Source organism: Sesamum indicum, linkage group LG8 (genome assembly GCF_000512975.1).
Source record: "Sesamum indicum cultivar Zhongzhi No. 13 linkage group LG8, S_indicum_v1.0, whole genome shotgun sequence".
In the NCBI taxonomy this organism is placed as follows: Eukaryota; Viridiplantae; Streptophyta; class Magnoliopsida; order Lamiales; family Pedaliaceae; genus Sesamum; species Sesamum indicum.
The window spans coordinates 20,764,833-20,787,092 of record NC_026152.1 but is presented as its reverse complement, the minus strand read 5'-3'; the positions used below and the strand labels follow the sequence as shown (position 1 = coordinate 20,787,092).

General features: G+C 37.1%; 6 protein-coding genes across 11 annotated transcripts; 2 read left to right on the top strand and 4 right to left on the bottom strand.

Moving 5' to 3' along the window:
- Window positions 175–2,195, bottom strand: LOC105169743 (amidophosphoribosyltransferase, chloroplastic). The gene has a single exon (XM_011090240.2). The coding sequence runs from the start codon at window positions 2,099–2,101 to the stop codon at window positions 350–352; it is 1,752 nt and encodes a 583-aa protein (XP_011088542.1). The 5' UTR covers window positions 2,102–2,195; the 3' UTR covers window positions 175–349.
- LOC105169742 (peptidyl-prolyl cis-trans isomerase Pin1-like) lies at window positions 3,614–5,519 on the bottom strand. Its single transcript, XM_011090239.2, has 2 exons — window positions 5,167–5,519; window positions 3,614–4,018 (listed from the first exon to the last, which is right to left on the bottom strand). The coding sequence occupies exons 1-2, from the start codon at window positions 5,399–5,401 to the stop codon at window positions 3,894–3,896; spliced, it is 360 nt and encodes a 119-aa protein (XP_011088541.1). The 5' UTR covers window positions 5,402–5,519; the 3' UTR covers window positions 3,614–3,893.
- On the top strand, window positions 5,692–8,184 carry LOC105169741. The gene is made up of 3 exons (XM_011090237.2): window positions 5,692–5,946; window positions 6,055–6,120; window positions 7,797–8,184. Exons 1-3 carry the CDS (start codon window positions 5,899–5,901, stop codon window positions 7,842–7,844), a joined length of 162 nt encoding a protein of 53 aa, XP_011088539.1. The 5' UTR covers window positions 5,692–5,898; the 3' UTR covers window positions 7,845–8,184.
- On the bottom strand, window positions 7,986–11,858 carry LOC105169740 (probable ribosome-binding factor A, chloroplastic). Of its 6 annotated transcripts, none has more exons than XM_020695885.1 (5): window positions 11,404–11,858; window positions 10,295–10,468; window positions 9,172–9,616; window positions 8,715–8,772; window positions 7,986–8,640 (listed from the first exon to the last, which is right to left on the bottom strand). In XM_020695885.1, the coding sequence occupies exons 1-3, from the start codon at window positions 11,758–11,760 to the stop codon at window positions 9,461–9,463; spliced, it is 687 nt and encodes a 228-aa protein (XP_020551544.1). In that variant the 5' UTR covers window positions 11,761–11,858; the 3' UTR covers window positions 7,986–8,640; window positions 8,715–8,772; window positions 9,172–9,460. The 6 variants fall into 6 exon arrangements, with proteins under 6 accessions (XP_020551544.1, XP_011088537.1, XP_020551542.1 ...); XM_011090235.2 differs by having other exon boundaries at window positions 9,403–9,616; XM_020695883.1 differs by having other exon boundaries at window positions 7,986–8,772.
- Window positions 14,026–14,982, top strand: LOC105169739 (auxin-induced protein 6B-like). Its single transcript, XM_011090232.2, has one exon. It carries the CDS (start codon window positions 14,137–14,139, stop codon window positions 14,557–14,559), a length of 423 nt encoding a protein of 140 aa, XP_011088534.1. The 5' UTR covers window positions 14,026–14,136; the 3' UTR covers window positions 14,560–14,982.
- LOC105169738 (auxin-responsive protein SAUR50-like) lies at window positions 19,665–20,610 on the bottom strand. Its single transcript, XM_011090231.2, has one exon. The coding sequence runs from the start codon at window positions 20,505–20,507 to the stop codon at window positions 20,046–20,048; it is 462 nt and encodes a 153-aa protein (XP_011088533.1). The 5' UTR covers window positions 20,508–20,610; the 3' UTR covers window positions 19,665–20,045.

The window sequence follows — 22,260 nt, the reverse complement described above, 5'->3', positions numbered from 1 at the left end:
GGAACAGAACAGATGGTACACATCTTCTGGGCGTGGAATGGCTGCATTTTCGTGGTAGACATCAAAGTGTGACCTTACAAAACTAAGGTGATATAAATCCAATCCAGCACTTATCGCCCACATTAAATATTAAAATGAATAAATAGAGTACAGCCAAAATTTTTGTATGAGCAATTGGTCCGACACCCATACTTCCAACATAAAGCAGTCAAATTGCGAAACAAAAAAACATGTGTTTCATTTAATTGAACTAGGGATCCGATCTTTCCATGACCAGAAAAGCTTTATAATCAGAGGTAAATGTGGAGACTAGTGTGTATCCAGAACTAAAATGCTAAATAGATCACTCCTAAGCAGAGGACTTGATCTCCTCCTTCACCTTGAGTTTCCCAACTCCCACCCCCTCTTGATTTTTGGTCTGAGGAAGCCAACCTCCATCAATAGACCCCATACTTCCACTCAATCCATCATCAAGAAAATCCCCAACCCTCTTCACTTTACCAGTTGGCTGCACCGGGTACTTCCCAGAAAAGCAAGCATAACAGAAGTTGGGAGAATCATTCCCCAGCAAATTCTTCAAGCTCTCAAATGGCAGAAACGCAAGCGAATCTGACCCAATAAACTCCCTAATCTCCTCCACGCTCATCCTATTCGATATCAACTCCTCCGCACTAGGAGTATCAACTCCATAATAACACGAGCCTATGATTGGAGGGCTCGCAATTCTCATGTGAACCTCCTTAGCACCAGCTTCCTTCAACAACCTAACGATCTTGGAAGAAGTCGTTCCTCTGACGATTGAATCATCCACCACAACAACACGTTTGCCCTCCAAGACGGCCCTAACTGGCGATAATTTCAGCTTCACGCCAAAGTCCCTAATCTTCTGAGAAGGCTCGATAAACGTCCTCCCAACGTAATGTGACCTAATCAAGCCCTGCTGAAACGGTACACCAGCTTTGGCAGCATATCCTAGCGCAGCAACAACCCCTGAATCGGGCACCGCAATCACCACATCACACTCCACTGGCGCCTCAGTAGCTAAGATTTCCCCAAATGCCCGCCTCGACTCGTACACGGATCTCCCAAAAACCACAGAATTCGGCAGTGCAAAGTAAATATGCTCGAAAATACATGATTTGGGCTGCGGGTGACGCATCAAACACAGCGACCGAACCCCTTCCTTATCCACCACAAGAACTTCTCCAGGAAAAACTTCTCTCTCGTATGTGGCCTCAATCAAATCCAATGCGCAAGTCTCAGAAGCAAAAACCACGGCACCATTGCTCCTCCTACCCATGACCAACGGGCGGAAACCAAACGGGTCACGAACCGCCACGAGCTTGTCCTCTGTCAAGAAAACCATCGAATAAGCACCCTCCAGCTTTTCACAAGCCTCGACTATTCTCATAAAGAACGGCCGGGCTTTTGATATAGCAATCAAGTGCAGAACCACCTCCGTATCCGAGCTCGTGTTGAAAATCGATCCATTCTCTTCAAGCTCCGCCCGCAAAGCTTGGTAATTTACCAAGTTCCCGTTGTGGGCAACCCCAACCGACCCGAATCTGTAACCCGCAACAAAAGGCTGTACGTTTTTAAGCATAGACGATCCAGCTGTAGAATATCTCACGTGGCCTATGGCTATATCTCCTGGCAACTTATCCAATTTTGACTGGTTAAAAACCTCGGATACGAGCCCAACTCCGGTGACAGACTGGAGGACGTTATCGTGCACCGCCACAATCCCCGCGCCCTCTTGGCCGCGGTGCTGCAGTGCGTGGAGAGCCAAATAGCAGAGGCGGGAGGCTTCCGGGTCTCCGTAAATACCCACCACCCCACATTCTTCCCGAGGTTTATCGTCATCATCATGAAAAAATAGTGCGTTATCAGTACCTGAATTGATTGTGTTCTTGTAGGATGAGACGATATCTGAGATGGGATTCTTTGCGGGAGTAATATGAAGGGGTTTTGGAAAGATTTTGGGGAAGAGGGAGGAGAGCGACTTGGAGGACGGAGAGATAGGGGAGAAGCGAGTAGCGGAGGACGCGGGATAGGCGGAAGCCGAAGGAGGAGCGGAGGCGGCAGTGGTGGCGGTGGCCATGGGAATAGAAGAGGGAGATAAAGGACGCTGGGGTGGGGCGGCGGACTATGAATAGCCAAAGGAGGTGGACTAGGTTTTGGTGGCTTTATGTTGTCTGAGGAGGGAGAGAAACTCAGAAGGTTAGGGGTAACTAAGATACACTGCGGTGACAACTGGGAGTATCACGGAGGAACATGATTGGTCTGTTATGGTCCCAAGGGACAGAATTGAACGAACTGAGACGGTGAAATACGTAGACAATCTAGTAGCGTGACGTCACTTGTTTGACGTGTTCTTGTTCTTCCTTACTCACATCTTCGGTGGTTATTTTTAGTAAGTAATATTGGAGAATTGGATTCCCAGATTCGGAAAAAAAGATCAGTTTCAATAATAATAGCAATAATTAATAAAATAATAATTATTATTATTAAATTTATATAGAGACTGGAATTGTCAGAAATTATAAATCAGAGTCTTTTAAGAATGAGTTACTTCTCCCGGAAGGGTGGTTAGAATTGAATTATAAATTTATTTTTTTTCTAAAATTCGGCACCCTCCTCTTTTTTTTGGTCCATGATGGTGATACGGCGTCGTGGGGTTAAAGAAATAGAATTTTAATTGATGGACATAATTAAAAGGTAAGAGTGAGCAGGGAAATAATAATAATAAAAAGGGAATCAGAGCGATATTAAAATATGATTGATATGATTGTGGTGGCAGTGGCAGCGGCTGTGCGTGTGTTTTTAAAACTAAGATTCGGGTAAAGCTTTTTTGTTTTGTGGGCTCAATGAATGGCTGAGGGATGCTGCTACTTTTGACTCCCACTTCAATTCCAATCGGCTAACTGCCAAACACCAAACTCGATAATGAAACTGGAATTTTTCCATGGATGTGTAGCTACAAATACAATATTCTTGTTCAGGACTCCCACTCTCACTATAACATCTTCACCATATACTCACTTTTTTTGACATCTTATTAAACTTTAACCAAAAACACCCAAATTCAACAGACCATTGGATGGTCTCAAACTTTTCCATAAGAAAGCTCGACCCCCACCCCAAATACTAAGTCCACGTTACGCTAGCAAAAAGATATGGGTGATAAGAATTTGGAAGCCATTTTCAGGAACATGTGGTTTTTGAGTTTGTGATAGCAAGGTCCAAGTTGTTTGGGGCCAAGAGAATTGGCTAACAACTATATGGACGAAGGGGAATATCCCACACCCCCTTTTATCCAATCAAGTTCGTATCTGGGCCATTATCCCCAATAGCACCAACCGCAACTGCTCTGTCAATGTCTGCTTTGGAAGATACATACAGTTTTCACTTTTCAATAGTTGATGATCCTGAATCAACATACTATAATGTCAATGGCTCAAAGCTGGATTTTGTAGCTGCTACCGTTATAGAAGTTAGAGCAATCAAACTGCATCCTAGCTGCCAGAGCAGAGCTCAAGTAAAACCTTGACGACAAGTATGAGTTTCATATTAATAAAAATCACAAGGATGCATATCTATTTGCTTGTAAACATAACAAAAATTTCTCAAGATACCAGAATAGATAATCCAACTTGGGGTGAAGTATAGGAATTTGGTTGTTCAGTACACTCTTCAAGAAGAAGGGAACTTATTTACTATAGTCCACGGAGAAAATGTCATACATCTTGCCAAATAAATTAGTTATAATATTGAGTATCGTGGGGAAAGAAAGAGAGAGAGTGATGTTAAGAGCATAAAAATGCGTAGAGTCTTTATTTGGCATGTTGTAGTTTGATGCAGGAACTATTCTTCCTTGCTGTAACCGGGTCTGATCAACCTGTTCTCATGATTATGTGAACTCCGCTATCTGTATCAACAATATCACTAATTTCACCAACCTTCAACCCGTATGTGGCATCTTCAAATGGTTTCTGCATCTGACCACGGCCAAAAGGGCCTGAAAGAACAAACATAATGAGATCCCAATCTTGAGATTAGGTTATGCTCAAGTAAAGAACTCTGACTTACAAGCCACATAAACTAACACTTCTCAGAACTGAAAATAAAATAACGTGCAGCTCACACTAATGGAATGTCAAGAATAAAGACAAGTGCGGTTAAAAGGGCTCAAAAGTTGAAACCATAGAACTGATCAAAGTCAACGTGGACAGTGAAGGGCAACATTGCTTCTCATAAAAAGATGAAAATGATTTCCAACTCCAAACAGTTTCTTTGCACGATAGAATAAATATGAAATTTTGATGATGCCACAAGAATGCAAGGACAGGGAAATCATGAAACTGACACATCTCCAAAAATATTATAATTATCAGAAATTAACCACTTAGAAACACACAGGACAAAGTCAAGCCAGGGTACTTAGGCAAGCAACCAATGAAAGTTTCCTGCTGGAGAAAATAATGCAGACAACTCATGAGAAGAGAGAGTCAAACAATTAAATAGGTTGCATGCGGTTTAAACCTTTTACATTGTAATGAGATCAAAAGAAATGTAAAAGAGCTGAAAATAGTGACATATCCTTTACTAAGCTCGCGGTTCATCCTATGAAAATTATATGCAAACTGAAGGACAAAGCAGAACAGAGAGTATATTAACATACAGAATCTTGAGGTTCAAACGGCAAATATGGACCATTTACATCAGAACGTCATACCAGTCACACAAAGGACATGCTATTGTGCAAGCTGGGCATGCCACTAAAGCAAATCTCAACCTAGAGCATCCACGACAGAGGGCCGTTGGTTACAAGCAGCACAAAGGAGTACATAAGATCAGGATCTAATACTGATCATAGCCCATTACTTATCTCTCCATATAATCGACGTATAGTAATTTTCTCATAATTGCTCCCAAAGTTCATCATAATATTTCATAAAAGTTTCAACAAATCATCCGATCATCAGAGTGTTCTAGCAAGCATAAAACGGAAAACATCAAACCGGACAATATGTCGCGACAGATAAAGCTAAACGAAACCTAGAAATAAGAATTAAATAGTGTCTCAAGGGGAATCAAGTCAAAAAATGATGAAACTGAAAAGACCAAAATATCCCATTTGGAGAATAAAAATTTCAATTTGCATACCAAGATCGCCGCCGCGCTTGGCTGAGCTGCAGTCGGAAAACTGAGACGCAATATCTTCAAATCTTGATTTTCCGGAAAGGATGTCATCGCGGATAGTTTTGAGCTGGGCGACGGCCTGGCCCCTTGTGGTGGAGGAGATGCGGCGGCCCTCCGGGTCCTTCCAGGAGGACTTCCGCCGGGATCCTTCATGCTTTATCAGTATGTGCGATGCCCTCACCTTCTGGCTCGACGACATCCCGAATTCTGCTTCGGATTATGCAGTGGTGAAAATCAAACAGAGAGAGAGAGAGAGATGGCAGACAGTGGAGTGGAGCTGGTGAGGTAGTGGGGGTAGAAGTGGAGGGGACCAGTTTGGGGTTTATTTGAAGGGTTCGCGTGCAAACAAAGCAACGTCGTTCTGTTCATTGTTCTAAAATTGAAAATTTCAGATATTTTGATTTAGTGTGTCTTCGTGGGCCCAGCCCAACCTCATAAAGAGCTGAATACTAGTATGCTTCGTAGCCCACAATACTTGAGCCCTGAACAAACAACTGGGCCGAAAAGGTTCAGATTTCCAAACTTCAGTACTCCCTTTTAGAGAGAGAGAGAGAGAGAGTGTGTGTTTTCTCAAACTCTGCAAACAAACAAAACGTGGAAAGGAAACGATACCAATTGGAAAGAAGAAAACTAGAAGAGGAGAATTCCGGCGTGCGTTTCATCTTTGCCATATATTTCTGTTCAGAGCTCGCAACAATGGCGCCTCCTCCTGGACCGTACTCCGGCACCAGCACACTCGCTTTGGTAAGTTGCATTTCATCATCCGATCTGCTGCATCCGTATATTTAAGTGTATACAAATACTATACTTTTATTTATTGAGAATTTATTTGAGCTTCATTGACTGGGGCAGGTCGCTAGGGTTTCCGCTTTCTCGTTCGGACTGGTTTACGGCAGCGTAAAACTGAAGATTCTTAAGGTATTTTTCCTTTTTATTTTTGTTTTCATTCTCTCCGTTCGTAGGAGATAAATAGAAATATGAATGGATATTTATTCTATACTGTTTTGCGCTTTGATTTTACTTAGTTGTTATTTTAAATCAATCGGTGGATTGTTAATTCGATCATTCCTTCCGCGGTTTGGTGTTGACTATATTTAGATCTGTCGGTGGGGATGACTTATCTGCCCAAATATATAGCTTGAGCTATCTTTTTAACTTTTATTCTCAAAAAGTTTCACCACTGTTGTTGAAATTAGATTTGATATCGCATAATTCAATATTGAGAGTGTAACTGAAATTGGATTAAGTTTACTTATGTTTGTTTGAGTTGAAGTTAATGAACATAGGTGATGAGGTTTTCAGATCTCCAGATGTATAGTCAAACTGTAAATTGAAATATTTTCATGAATATATACAGGCAGGGGCCTCATTTCAGAACCAATAGACGACGATGAAATTTGTTGCATGATTGCTGGCTAGTTTGATTGATTACCTTGATTGAGTTTGACTTTATGAGTATTGCATTGTTGTAGTGCCTAAAAGAATTGTTTCTTTCATGAGTGCCTTGATTAGAAGTGTTTCAGTAATCTCTTATTGCCTGGAAATTGTTATATCCTTTCAGCTATTGTCTATCTTCTTTTTCCTTACAAGAAAAGGTTCTGGCTTCCAGAGTTTTGGTTGAATGCATTGGGGAAACTGACAAGATTATGCCCTTGGTATTCATTTGAAAACAATAATCTACATGGCCGATTTGTTTTTAAAATTCAGAAATGGACAGGTGTTTGGTTATGTTTCCAATAGTGCTAAATCTGATGTTATATGTCAGTTGAATGTAATGTTGGTGGTGTCAAATCAAGGAGTTAGTTATGTGTTCATAATATAAAACTTGATACCAAATTTGCATTGTTTTAATTTGGGCGTGTTGTATTGGGGTTAAAATCAAATGGAGCCTAAAATTTCTGATCTGTTGGACATTGGCTACATGAGAAATGTTTTGTATTTAAATATTGAGTGCTGGACATGTGTTTGTGATATTCTATGTCATCTTTCTAGTATAGCTGGTTCACTTCATTACAAGACATAGGATTGACTACCAAACTTCTTTACCTCAACTTTGTACTGGAAAACTTATTTGAAAATCTCTATACTCTGCGGTAGAATGAGATTGTCATCCAACTCTGTTTGAGAAAAAATGGGTGAATCCCAGTTCCTAACCCCCTGAATCAATATACAATTGTAGTCATTTGTGAAACTCATTCATGAATACTACAGCTTGAACAACATTGTTACTCTTTCAGAATAGGCAGTCCGCATACACTTTGATCTCCTCTGGGATGGAAAACTTAACACTAAAATAACATATGCTGCCTGCATGCGTGTTCATTTAAGTTGATCATCCGCATAGCTGGTGCATGTTGCTGAATAAGTTCCTTCCTTTTCTATACGCATGCATCTGCACAAATTTTCTATTCTTTTACATCACTTGCCTAGTAGTGATGTAAAATATTATATGTATCATATCCAATTCTTTTCTGCACTTGTCTAGTCTTTCCTAGCCATGCGAAGTGTTCGTAACAATGCCCTTTATTGCTGATTTCATCTTGTCATGTGATTGCTTGAGAAGGCTTACATTCGCCTTTTTATTATTTTACCAGATGCAGGCCAAGTCTCATAAGAAAGCTGAAGCTAAAGGGCACCACTAGAGCAAAGAATTGTGTTTTTGATTTGGTTCACTAATGAAAATAATTATGAGAAAAAATAGTTTTCCATGCGGGCCTGATGTGCAGGACCATAAATGTCTGTGTAACGTTTCAGCTTGCGGACAATGGTTGCGAGGTTCTTGCTTTAATCTCCGTCATTTCGTTTCAGTTTTGACAATACATTGAAGACGGCCAAATGATATTAGCTCAATAGGAAAAACAATTATATTTGCACCTACAGCAAGAGATCACTTCTTTGACGGATTTGTGCAATGCTACGGAGTTAATTTCCGTATGTTTGGCATCTTGAGCTTATAAGCTCTGAGCAAGCAGCTTTGAGGAATTTCCTTTGGTCGTGTTTTTTGGCAATAGTTTGATGGTAGATTATTGTGAAACATTCGATTATCTTGTGCTTCTGCAATGCCAACCCATGTTACATCTTTTATGCTTGCCTAATCTGTTTAATTCATACAGCATCCAGTCTGTTGGACAACTCCTATGCGGAAAATTCATCCCATTTGTTTAACTGATGCTTGACATGTGCGCAAGTGCCAATACAGGAGGTGCAAAAACTGGGCACTCAAAACACAGACGTGCATGCCCGCATGAGAGAGAGAGGGAGAGAGCATATATTTACAAAGAATTTTCATAGATACTATTGTCCATTAGTTCTGGGTTGACAATTTGCCCGAATCCAATAAGCACTGGGAGAACTTCAACGCAGCAGAAACTTAAACCTTGAGCAGTTGAGATCACACAAACCACTGAGTGCATGTTCTCCTAATGCAGAAGACCAAACCTGCAGCAGTAAATGGATTCTAATGCTTGGCTCCAAAATAAATAAAAAACATACCTACATGTTTGCAAGCGCACCAAATAATCCTCTAATGCTTCGTGGGGTACTACTAATCATGTAGAAAACTCGTGAGTCCTTGCATAATACACAAAGTGAATTAAGAAATTACTCAGCTTCAGTGGAAATTCAAATGAAATATGCAAAAGCTAAAGCAATCAACTAACTACTGCAAACTCATGGAGATGAGACTGCAACCCCGTAACTTTTCTTGAGAAAGTATAAGAGTATGAGGAAGCAAAAACATTTCCAACAGGCAATTTCTTTTGGAAAATCTAATGGCTCAGGTAGTCTATGTTAAGAGTACTGCAATGATAGTGTTAACTTGCAAAGAATTAGTATATTTTTGTACAAAATGAGGTCCAAGCAGCTACAGTAAACTTTTTAACAAGCCAGTTTCAACATCAATCGCCAGGCAGTACTGCAAATGTGAATTCATAGTTATAATTCTTTACATCTAATGGTGACTGAACTAACCAGTAATGAAGTAACCCCCTGTCCAAAATCTAATGGCTCAGGTAGTCTATGTTAAGAGTACTGCAATGATAGTGTTAACTTGCAAAGAATTAGTATATTTTTGTACAAAATGAGGTCCAAGCAGCTACAGTAAACTTTTTAACAAGCCAGTTTCAACATCAATCGCCAGGCAGTACTGCAAATGTGAATTCATAGTTATAATTCTTTACATCTAATGGTGACTGAACTAACCAGTAATGAAGTAACCCCCTGTCCAGATTGCAGAGTGTCTGCAATGTGCTCGACCAGACTACTTAACATAAATGATGCCTTCATCATCAAGGTCATCACCCTCCCACTCCACATTGTCATTGCTTCCATCAGCAAACTCCCCTGAATCGTAAACTTGATCTTTTGTTACTTTTCTCTCATTCTCATCCTTTATTCTATCTAATATAGCTATTACCTGAATCAGATACAACATCGAACGGTTATGAGAGTAAAAGACACAACCCTTCAATTAGCCAAATTAACTAAAATAGTGATACATCTGCAGAAAATCAAGTCAACAGTTAAAACTCATAATTGACCGTTTTTCAATTTATAACAAGCGACTCCAAGAAGATCATGCCACATACGCAAAAGTTCACCTCGGAGCCCTCATAATTTATCTCAATAATTTGTGGTTTTAGGAACTAAGCACATGCCATATGGACAGGTAGCCAGCAAAGTCATGTCAGCATGTATAATAATTTCAATATGAGTAACGGACATTTAGCAGAACATGTAGCGCCATAGCAGAAAAGTTGAATGCATTATATGAAAAGAGGCAGTGCAAAATCTCTTGCATAAGATATCTTGTAGAGGAAATAGGTGATAAGATTCTGGCATCATCAGTACTTTCTAGATGTCCATAGACACCATCTCCTAGAAGAATTAGATAAAAAGATACTTCAACAACAGTTTCCTTGAAAACATTCTGGTGCTCAGGAAAATCTAAGCAAACATTCTCTTTTGAATCCAATACTACAACCGCAATACCATACGAAAAATGAGACTTTAAGTCACACTCACAAACATGATGTAGGGTCCTAATAAGTGAAATATGATAACTGAACAAGGAAAAGACTAGTGGAAATCTAACCCTGCTTCCTCGTTCTAGAGACTCATCTTCGAGGAATCGAATCTCAGGAGTGAGCCGCAACTTCATACGCTTGCCCAGTTCACTACGAACATATTTTGCTTTTGACTTGAGCCCTGCTAGAGCAACTTCTTTTCCTCTTTCATCTCCAAAAACAGAGACATACACTTTAACAACCTAAGGGCAGAGCAAACACGATGCTTAAGATTTAATATAAAACTCATATGATAACTGAATCAGCACCTTTAAAGTTTTCTACCCAAACAACCAAATTCACAACTCTTCTTACCATACTTAAAGTTTCACATAAAGATTAAACAGGACAAGAACCTCCTTAAAGGTGAAGTAACAATCAATCCTAGTGCTAGAAAATGCTAACTATACAGGAGCAGTCTTACACTCGTCCAATGCAAACAGAGGATCTTATGAACTTTGAATACACAAGTGAATCTAATCCTAAGAAGTTGACATCCAATGCATGTATCAATTAAACTACAATCCAAACAAAGTTTGCATTATTCTGCAATCTAGTTTCAGAATTGACAGCTGAATAGTCATGAGATATCTAAAACAACATGCACAAACAAGTATTCCTTTGGTTTCACATACTAATTCATATTGATTCTTGGTGCTATTTATCAAATGTCTCAGCTTCTTACATTTTTCACCATGAGAAGTGAACACATTCATCTTCTTTAAGATCCTGCAAGAAGCGATGCCATCACAGCTAGGGCATGGGATCAAAACCAAATTACACTTCAATGATTGAAAATAAAATACCCATAACAAAGCATTTATATCATTAGTAAGACAGAAGATGATAAAAGTTACTTTAAACTGACTTCGCTCGATGATTTCAGAACTAAAACTGTTGTTTGGCTCCAGATTTGAGCATACAGTATAGCAATGGTAAAAAAAGTAATATATAAAAACTTTGATCGAAGTATTTCTAATTCTAAGTATGTCGCTTAATTAACTCCGTGAGAATTTTGGTCTTTCTATCTACCTCAAACCAACTTGTTGCGGCATAATAGTACTGTCTGCTTCAGCAGTTGTACATCGCCTCGGCACAAAATTGCCGTAATCAACGTAAAAGGAATTAAACTACTAACCTGCAAATCAGCAGAGACTTCAACATCACTTATTGTAGTAAGCGACGACAGATAGCGATCGGCGCCTAAAGCAGCTTCAGGCAACACCGCATACTGCAAAACCTTATCGGTTAGCAACATATCGGAGAGCTCTCTCCTGATCTGCTTCGCCACCATTTTCACCCTCCTAGGGTTCGCCATGCATATAATCGTTCTGTTTGCGGCATTTCCATCGCCGACGCATGTGGCGGTGCTAATTAGCCGGTTCTGCGCCGGACGACGCAGGCCGACGGAGGCGAGACGGCTACATGACGGCGTGGAATGCGCGATGAAACATGGGAGAGTTATTGTTGAACGGTGGATTAGAAGGTGCGGCATTAGAGAATATTATCGGTGGGAGAGAAGGCGAGGGTACAAAATCCAGAATATCCCTTCGCCGGTCAAGGGTAATTTAGGGAATATATTTATATGTATGAAAATCTTCCGTGGAGATATCTGGTGGGAAATTTATCAAAAACAATGAACTATTGGGCTTACTATCTGGGTCTAGCCCAATATAAGCCATGAGAACTCCAATTTAAGGCCCAATAAGGTTGGGACAATTACAGAGAAAAGTTGACCTTCAATGTGCACGTGTATTCATGACCTGTGTCTGGTATTTTCCAAGGATTGAATGAATGTATGGTGAGCAGAGCACGAGCCCTAATAATAAATGATTATTATAATGCAAGCGACTATAATACTTGGATATTTATAGCATTTTATAAGCTTAGCTATGCAACGGCCCCATAATTAATGTAGCACAACCAACAATACTACTTAATATGCACATTCATGTATCTCAATAATAGTTGATATATAGTTGAATGTTAATTGCTAATTACTTTGTTGCTTGATATCTTAATACAATTTTATATTTCATTGTTCTACTAATATAATAACCCCCTTAAGACAAAGGACCTGTGACGAGCATAGATTGTGCCAAATGATGTTGCCTTGCATTGCGATTTTATCCTAAAAAAGTGACTCGTTAAATAGAGAAGTTGTTGAGACTTATGAACTACTCAAATTTCTTATTTGCAATCGATATTAGACATGTTCTTATATTACTTATAGTATTTTTCTCTTATTACTTTAGATTTTTTACTCTAAATTATATGTTGTGTATAATAAGATATCGATACTTTAATATAATAAAGAAATAATATTTTTGGTTTTTTTAAATGTGGAAGAAAATGGGTATGAATAAATGAATAACCTAAAAAATTAAAGAAGGGTAAGATGGGAAGTATAAATCCTTATGATAATTAAGCATGTGATGTGAGGGAGAGGGAGGGCCCTTAAATAATTCAAGAAACACTAATAGACAATTAAAGTTGACTAAGCTGGAAGACAAGGTCCCCAGTATATATTCCCCAAATCTTTACAAGATTAACTAATTTAATCGCGCATTACTGTGCTAATTAAGCAGACAACTCGAGACAAGAAATGATAATAATTAAGGGTAACAGGGAAAATCACCTCTTTCCACTGCACTGATTAATCAGTGTTGCACCGAATCTATCTTGCTTAGAATAATCACAAATCATTAATGATGGTAGCACTTAATGTAATTGTTGTAAACTTGGATTAGTGAAAATCACATCAAAGGCATGCTTAAATCAATAATTTTTGCTCAAACCAAATCCGACCGTATCAGACCATCACATGATAGATGCAATAATATTTTTTTTAAAAAAAAAAAATTACAGTCTATACCAATCATATCATCACGCAGATCCAACATCCCCTAATTTATAGGTACAAGGGTAGCTTTGATTTAACCCTAACATCTGGATATTAGGGAAATTGATATCATGTTTAGATAAAAAAAAATAGTTAAAATTGGCATTAAAATAGGTAGAGAAAGAAAAGGTGTAAAATAAGGAAAGAAGCAGGTGTGAAGGGCTATTATCTTTGATCTAATTAATAAGGAAATCAATCTGTTAATTCTTATCCGTAAGAATAGACGTAGATCAAAGTGCGTTTTGAATTGGAGTTATCCCATTAATCATAACCAAATATTCTTGATATCTATATATATATATATTTAATTAATTACTTTTTGGATATTTCCTATCTTAGGCATAATCTCATACTATGCTTTTTTTGAACGACACCATTAATATATTTTTTTTTCTCTCAAATTAAGTTCATTGCAATTTGCAAATGTACGTAAGTTTTCTGTAGATTAATTAATTCTGGAAATTTTAAAGCCGCACATGCAATTAAGTCGACTTGACTATTAATATAAAATATTTTTTTAATAAATATTTAAAGATGATTTATATAAATAGAAAATATATTGATAGCGATTTATGTGGGTTATTTTTTGATATATTTTTATTTTAATATTTAAGGGTAAAATAACAATTAAATAAAAAGATAAATAGATCAAACAAATGAAAAACATCAATATTGTATACAAGTGATATGAATGGTGAAAAATTCAAGTATTAATTGAGTTATTTGAAATTATTTAAATACTAAAGTAACGTTAATTGATAGGTATTTGTAAATGACCATATATTTAAACAAAATTTTGACCGATGGATATAAATCGGGTTGGTTAGCATTAATATCGTAAATAATTGTAAATCCAGGGGCTATGTGGGTAGACGAGGCTTATAAGATCCCTCATCAACGGGAGTTTTGGAGTTCAAAGGCCAAAAGCGTTTTCCACTCATCACCTTCTCTCCTCTCTCACCCAATACAATGGGAAAAAGCAACAAAATCCGGCACATCGTGAGAATCCGGCAAATGCTCCGGTCATGGCGCAGGAAAGCCGCGTCGCAGGCAGCATCCCTCCGTTTGCCATCGGACGTTCCTGCCGGACATGTTGCGGTCAGTGTGGGGAGCAGTTGCCGGAGGTTCATCGTGCGCGCGACGTATCTTAACCACCCCATTTTCAGGCGGCTGCTCAGCCAAGCCGAGGAGGAGTACGGCTTCGCCAACAATTCGGGGCCGCTGGCGATTCCGTGTGACGAAACTCTATTCGAGGAGATCCTCCAATTCGTGTCCCTAGGCGACCCGGTTAAGTCGGACTTCCAGCTGCGATGCTGCCACGTGGGCGTCAGGAATGAGAACCCAGATTTTTTCGGCGAATCAAGGCCGTTGCTCTACGGGTACACTGCCTGATGACTTCCCACTATAATCACAGCCTTTTCCTCACGTCGGAATCGTTTTTCTTTTTCGGGAGGAATCTCTTTTTCTTTTTCTTTTTTTTCTTTTTTTTTTTTTCTTTCTCGATTTGTTTGCTAGGGATATTGGTAGGAGGTGCAATGGGCCGAACCATCTTCGATCCCTAGTTCAAGACGGGGTTATTTGCAACCGTCTATTTCAAATTGTGGATCTTCCTTGATTTGGCAATGGATAATTATCACATGCTAAACTGTTGATATTAAACGTTGTCTTTTGTGATTGTGGGGATCCTCGAAATTCACTAAAATTTACTATTCTATTAGCTCACATGAGGTAACCAGTTTTGAATAGTTTAAGGAAGTAGCAATGTATTATTCCCTTTGAATTTTTCATTTTCTAATTAACTTCCTTAGTTTCCGACACAGGCAGCAAATTGTTATCATCATCTACATATAAATTGTGTATACTCTTTGGGGGAATTTGATTTTGCAGAGGTATTTGAAAGGATAAGACCAACTTGTTTGTGTTTATTGATGATAGATGCGCCTAAAATTTGACGATATTGAGAAATGCCTGGGAAAGAAAGGGCATTGTCCAACGTATGATTATCACATGCATGTACGTTAACTGCTTTTGTTTTCATTACTATATTTGAGGCAGTCGTTTTAAAGTGTAGCTCAAGGTATGGAGCTTGTACAAACAATTAACCAAACTACGCAATGTTGATTGTTGACTTTGAAAATGTGGATAACAACAGTGAAGCATTTGCATGAAACTAAACTAAAACCAACTTTTGCATTATGGGCTTCAGATATATGGATCCAAAACATGGTATGATCAGTAACTCATAAATCTTTTGTGTTGATAGCTAGTGGACCTAAGAATGAACATATTCTAGGGCTTAGACACGACCCAACGTCAAATTCATTTTAATTTATGCTCATGTCGAATCGGGGAGCATATTTTTCTTATATTTGCTTTCTGGGTCCAATCCATTAATCTTTATCGGCAAGCAGTCTATTTGGGATTTTTTTTAATAATCTTTTCACAAATTAAGCATAACACCAAATGCCAATATATGAGACGTTATCATGTCTATTACATATTGGTGTCGCCAAAATGTGATAAAAGATCATTTTCATTATTTTTGGACCAATGATCCCTTGTTTTGTTTTAGTCGTGAGATTGAGGTATTACAGTAAAAAAGTTGTAAGTTTGAGTTCTAACTTCTACAGGTATAAGTATTTAGTTTATTTTTATAGTAGTATGTTGTTTTTTTAATTTCTTGTGAATTTATTGATTGATTTATAAATATTGATGTATTACATATTGAATGTTGTAATAGTAATATGTTAATTAATTTACAATTATTGATGTATTTGAAAAAATATATTGAAATTACAAGTATGTCCGTGGCGTGTTCATTGCATCAGCACAAATAGCAGACTCCAGTTCTAATCTTATGTTCAAATCTCAATCATTGATAAATTGCAAGGACCAATATGGGCTTGTAACTCCTCATATCTGTCTTTCTGGCCCATCAATCCGTACACCCTGAACCCACCTTCTGTGGCCCTTGTCGTCCATCCCAAAATAATTAAAAGCGCGTTTATTATGAATAGTAGGAAACTAAGAGAGAGTTGAAACCCGTTGATAAGCCTTTTGAGTGGATAATATGGCGCTATTAGTGATTGATTTTGTGAGAGGCCAAAATAACGACTAATGAGTCAAGCAATCAAGGACAGGAATTTCAATGAAACAAATCTTGTATTAATCTGAATGATGAATTTGTGTGATAATTGGGATCTGAATTATTTAATTATTTTCAAGTCAAACTGATCCAAACTAAAGACGGTTTGTTTGATGGAAATTTGATGTGTCGATCATTATCCTAAAATTGATGGCAACTGGTTGGATAAATCACATGGTCTGGGCCTAGTGAAATAGACCCACCCTGCCAGCTGCTTGAATCCGAAATACTACCGGGTATGGGCTGGCCCACTTAATATGTATATTCTGTACTTCTACTTGATGATAATTGATAGTGGAGCGGCGCATTGCACCGAAAAAACAGAGGCGGGGCAAGGGTCACGTGCCAGAAGCCCCACCTGTTGTAGTACGGGTGGACCCGGAAAGATTTTGGATCATCCGCCCCTAAAATTCTGGTACAATACCAAAGAAAAGGAAGCTTCCTCCTCCTGTGCTTATGCTTCATCTGTTTTTCCATCTTATCTACACCTCATATTATACAATAAATTAAATTTTCTTTTATTATATACCTCAAATAATATTAATTTATAATTAAAAAAATCTGAATGAAAATTGTAAGTGTATTCTGAAGGGGTATGAGGAAACAGTAGTGAAGGTAAAGTGCACAAGTAGCAGAGGGAACCTGAAATAGAACGGAGTACGGATTATCAATGGTTGGTCCCCCTCGTACGTAATTACCGGTCCCCCTGTACGTAATTGCATAACTAAACCACTCACCACCATATTCTTCTCTCATCGTAGGGATAATTAACCAGTCCCTTTCAAAGTTTTGATATAATTATACCTAATTAATAATTTATAGCACATTTTATTTGTGTTTAATTTTTATAAATATCATTTAAAATAAAATATTTTATTATTTAATAAAATATATACAAAATAATAGGTTAATATTAAATTTGTAAAAAGATAGTCACAGAATGAAGAGGAATGAGGAAAAAAAAAAGAAATAACTTTCAAAAGATAAAATATAAAAAAAAAATAAAAGGAGACACCAAAGAGGTGATCTCCCTTTATATATAGTGTAGATCTTTATGTAATTTGAAAAGCAATTGTTTTTGGCTAACAAATAGGCCCATGTGTTAGTTAAAATTCACTAAATGTACTGATATCACCAAAAAGTTGAATGAGTGTGTATTTAACCCTAATTGATTTATCACTAATCTATTGTAGGTCAAATAAGTTTTTCGTATCCAAATTACCCATATACAATGTCATATGATAACGCATGTGACGAGATATATCTTCATTTTTATAATAAAAGAATTGTAATAAGTTAATTATGAATAAATATGAATTTTCATTCAATTTTTTTTACTAATATCATACTCATTATTTTAGCGAAATATTTGTCCCAATAAAAAATACCGAAACACAGTAAAAAGTTGATTGTTTTTATTAATCAAGTCAAGTCGACCTGACCCTACTAGCCTTAACTCAGAGTAACAATTTTTGATGGTAGGGAGAAATCATTTTTCAATGGTTAAACAAATTATTCCTTGTATTTTGAAAATAAGACAAATTATCCCTTATTAATAGTTTAAATAGGAGTAATCAGTTTTCAAAATACAAAGAGGAATTTATTATTTATTTATTTATTTATAATATTTGTCATGTCATAGGAATAAATTGCATTTTTTCCTATAAATTTATTTACAAACATTTATATAGAGAGAAGAAATAAGGACATCAATCAAAATTGTTGTAATACAATCTCCAACAATAATTTAGAATTGAGAAAAAGAAAAGAATCAAGTGAATGTGGTGTAGGTAGGTAAATACGAAACGGAGTTTCTTATTTATTTTAAAGTGGTTGCAGAATTCAATTTTTAATATTTTAGGGGATGAGCAGAATCAATTTATATAAAGTCAGACGTCGTATTCTTTGGCCACCCACACACACAAAAACACATACATATTAAATTCAAATTTTTAATCTTAAAAAAGGACAAAGTGATGCATGAAGGCGTATAAATGTGTTTTTGGACGCAGTGACAAATATTCAAATAGGCAATAATTTCATTTTGAGTTCCAGAGAGAGGTGCAGTAAATCCCAACCAGAAATGTGGGTGAAGAATCATATCATATCATGCTCATGAGTTGTGAATATTGAATGTGGGATGGGATGAGGAGAAGGGAAGGGGGGGCAACAGATTCATGCAAAGAGTTGTGTGTGTCAGAATGTTGGTGGGGGTGAAAGTGAAATAGAAAACAGAGACAAAGGAATTTAAAAGCCATAGCTGCTTTTATTGTAGTGATTAGTTATAAGAGGTAAACCCCTTCTTTACTTAATTACTGCTCCTACCTCCCCCAATTCTAAAGGATCATCATCACATCATAATTTTCTTTTTTTGACAGGATACATTTTTCTTGTACGTGGGACAGTCCAATGGTTTGAATTCAAGATTTCTTACGAGATGTCCATCTTATATTAGAATTAAGGCGCGTGCGTTGAGAAAAATTGACAAATTTTTATGTACTCAACTAAGCGAATCTAACCACTGCTTTCTGTCTATAATATAAGGTGGAATTCTTTGTTGGCCCATCAATTATTTATTGTTGTTATTGTTGGGATGGAGGAAAGAGATATGGGTAGAGCCAATGCAATACTAAATCCATGCAGATTGGATTTCTTCTGTGTTTTTAGTACAAGAAAATGATCAAAGTATATAAGACAAGAACGCATACACGACTTTTCATTTTCATACACCACCTCGCCTTTACAATGCACCCCAATTTATGTTGCACTCTATAAAAGTGTGCAAGTCTAAGTACGCTAAACTCATTTATTTAAAATAATTATAAATTATAATTAAAAGAAATTTCATTGAGTGCATATTTGTATGTATTTATATATAATATGATCAGGATATTGCAATTTTATAGTTTATTCATGTTTATTATCGCTCTCTCTCTCTCTTTTTTTTTCTTTGAGTTTATATTTTGATGAAAGAAAAAATAAAATATATACAAAGAACATACTATATATATATTTTTTAATTTTTTTAAAATGATGATAACACGTCGTTCTTGCGATCCACATTCCCCGTCTCAGAATTTATGTTCAGCACAAATAGTTACCTCTAGAGAGTGGTCCCATGATAAGATTTTTTTCATAATTATTTACTAGTACGACTTATATATATATATATGACTAAATTTCAAGTTTTTGTTTTTCTTAAAATGTTGTATCTTGTATTTTATTAAAATACAGGCTTCATATACGTAAAATATTTTCTGAAATATAAATATAATCTGATTTTTTTTTAATACGTGATGCGAGTGTTAAAGTAGAATATAATAAAATGAAATAATAATAGAGGGAGAAGATATATAGAGAATTAGAGAAAGAATATTAGATGATTCTCATGAAATACTCTCCCAGTCCCAGGGTGTAGACAAACACCTCTGCCTCTGGGAGGAAAATTACAAACTCTTTTCTACAAATCCAACCCAGAAAACATAAATTCATGGGTCTTGGGTTAGAGGTCACTAAAATTACAAACCTAATTAAACTGGGATTAAAACCTCCACACCCCCACCCCCCCACCCAAAAAAAGAAAAAAACACAAAAAACATGAAGAAGATGTTAAAAAAAGATAAAAAAGCAGCCCACAGATGCATGCTGCATTTCATCTTAATCATCTTTCTTCAAAATAAAAAGAAAAAGAAAAAAAAAATTCCGATTGACCTCCCCTTTCTCAGTCTCTTCTTCATCTGAGCATTGAAGTTAGGGATCGGAAAACGACTTCTTCACAAGGAATGGTGAGACCCATTTCGTGATCAAACCCGAACTCTTCTTCAGCTCTTCTGAGCAGACACTGGAACTCTGGATGACTCAAGAACGAGATGGGCACAATGTGTCTGCTTCGATTCTCGCCGACGTAGACGGCGAAGTGGCCTTTGGGGACGTCGTCCGGCAGCTCGTGTTGATCGTCGTAGCCGTTTTTCTTGCCCAGACTGGAACATCGTCTCAAGATTTGCTTCAAGGCTGCTGCTTGTGGGAGCTTGTTTGATTTCTTGATAGCCATTTGGAGTTGAGGAGGGGTAGTGATTGATGAGTTTGGTTTTGAGTTTTTGAATTGTGTGAAGGGGAAGTGAAGGTGGAGGTGAGGAGGAGGGAAGGGCGTGAAGGTATTTATTGAGAAAGGTGGGGGTGTGGGAGGAAAGGACATACCACGGGTGTTTTGGGCTGTGTGTGAGTATGGAAGGACAATGTAGGGTCGGAGCCCATTTGATGTACTATTCTATGTTGGCCCTCCTATTGGCAATGTGGACCCTATCCTACCCACACTATAATTTGCACTAATCAACACACTTAAATTTGATTTACATCCAAGAAACATATAATAATACTTTTACTTTATTTTTTTTTGGGAAAAAATTTCTAATTCAAATTGATTTTAATTGAACTTGAATCAATTATATGAAAAATGCAATATACTTATTGTATAATTGATACAGAATTAAAAAATATTTAATTCGACTCAAGAATAAGAATTTTCTATCCCCAACTATCTTGAAATGTGAAAATGATATGGTAAGTCTCTTTTATACAAGGCGATCAATATATAAATTCTACAGCAATGAAAGAATGCAACATCTTGAAAGCCATCAAGAACTAATTTTTTGTTATTAAAAATATATTCGTAATTAATAAATATGGACTTGACAAAGTAAAGTGCAACATTTTAATTTTTCATGATCAAATATTTATGGTAAGATATATATATTCGATTGAAAAAACTGTATCTGTATGTGCGTATTTTTCTATTTTTTTTTTCATATATAAAAAGCAGAAATTCTTGTGTGTTCTGAATTTTGAGAGACGAAGATGGGACGGTGGCCTCATACTTAGCTTTCAGGGGTTGGAGTCGGCTTCAGGTTTCAACAGCACTCTCTCCATAGTACTTATTTCCATTTCCAACATTGTCTCAATTCCAAAATTTTGTATTTTGTCCACCGCTTTTAATTCATTTTTATATTTCAGTGGTACCCAACATTTTCCACTTTATTATTATTATTATTTTATTTATTTATTTTTTCCTATGTCTTCTCCGAGTTATCCTATTTTATTAATATCTGAAATATTTAGTTGGAATTTCTACTTAATAAAGCGTGCTAAATAAAAACTGATTTTTTCCCACTGGATTGGGCATATAACCTAAAGTCGCACACACACAAAAGTGTGTGGATATTGGGGTTAGGATAGAAAACTCTTGCTCAAACTAACTGTAGTTGTTAAACAAAAGAAACTAACTGTACTGGAGAGAGTACGAGCCATCCTCCTTTACAAGACTTTGGTATTTTCCTGTTGTTGGACTTGTGATTCTGCTACATTATTGTCAGCTAAAAAACACAAGCGTTGCATCAGTAAATCCATGCAGAGATCCATGTGAAGTACCTTTTCAGGTTTGACCCATTACATGTTATCTGGGGCACAAGAATCAACAGCCAACTGATAATTTAAGTGCACAAACCGCTCCACTAGTTCGCCCCCTTCTCAATTTTCAACAAACAACTACTATTAAAATAAGATAAATACTCAATCAACTATTGATAGTCCCAAAACTTGCAAGTCTTGATGGTTCGAACATTGTCTCCGGGGTTCACGTATTGACTACAGTACCCATTTGTGAGAAGATATCATTGGTTTGGATGCAAATTGATGATGGTGGAGGTGTGGTCCTGATCAAAAAAATTGAAACCAACAGGGGGGAAAGGGAAGGGTAAATACAGGAGATTGAAGGACACTTGGAATGAGAAACGCACAGAAATGTAGTCCACAATATGTACCTGCCTCCATCTCCATGCCCACAGAAAAAAGTTACATGTGCATGTTCCGAGGCTCAGAAAGCCAATCCCAAAGATCTCTACAAACATTAACTATGTGCTATGGTATCCCCTCTCGCATTCATTTCTGTCTTC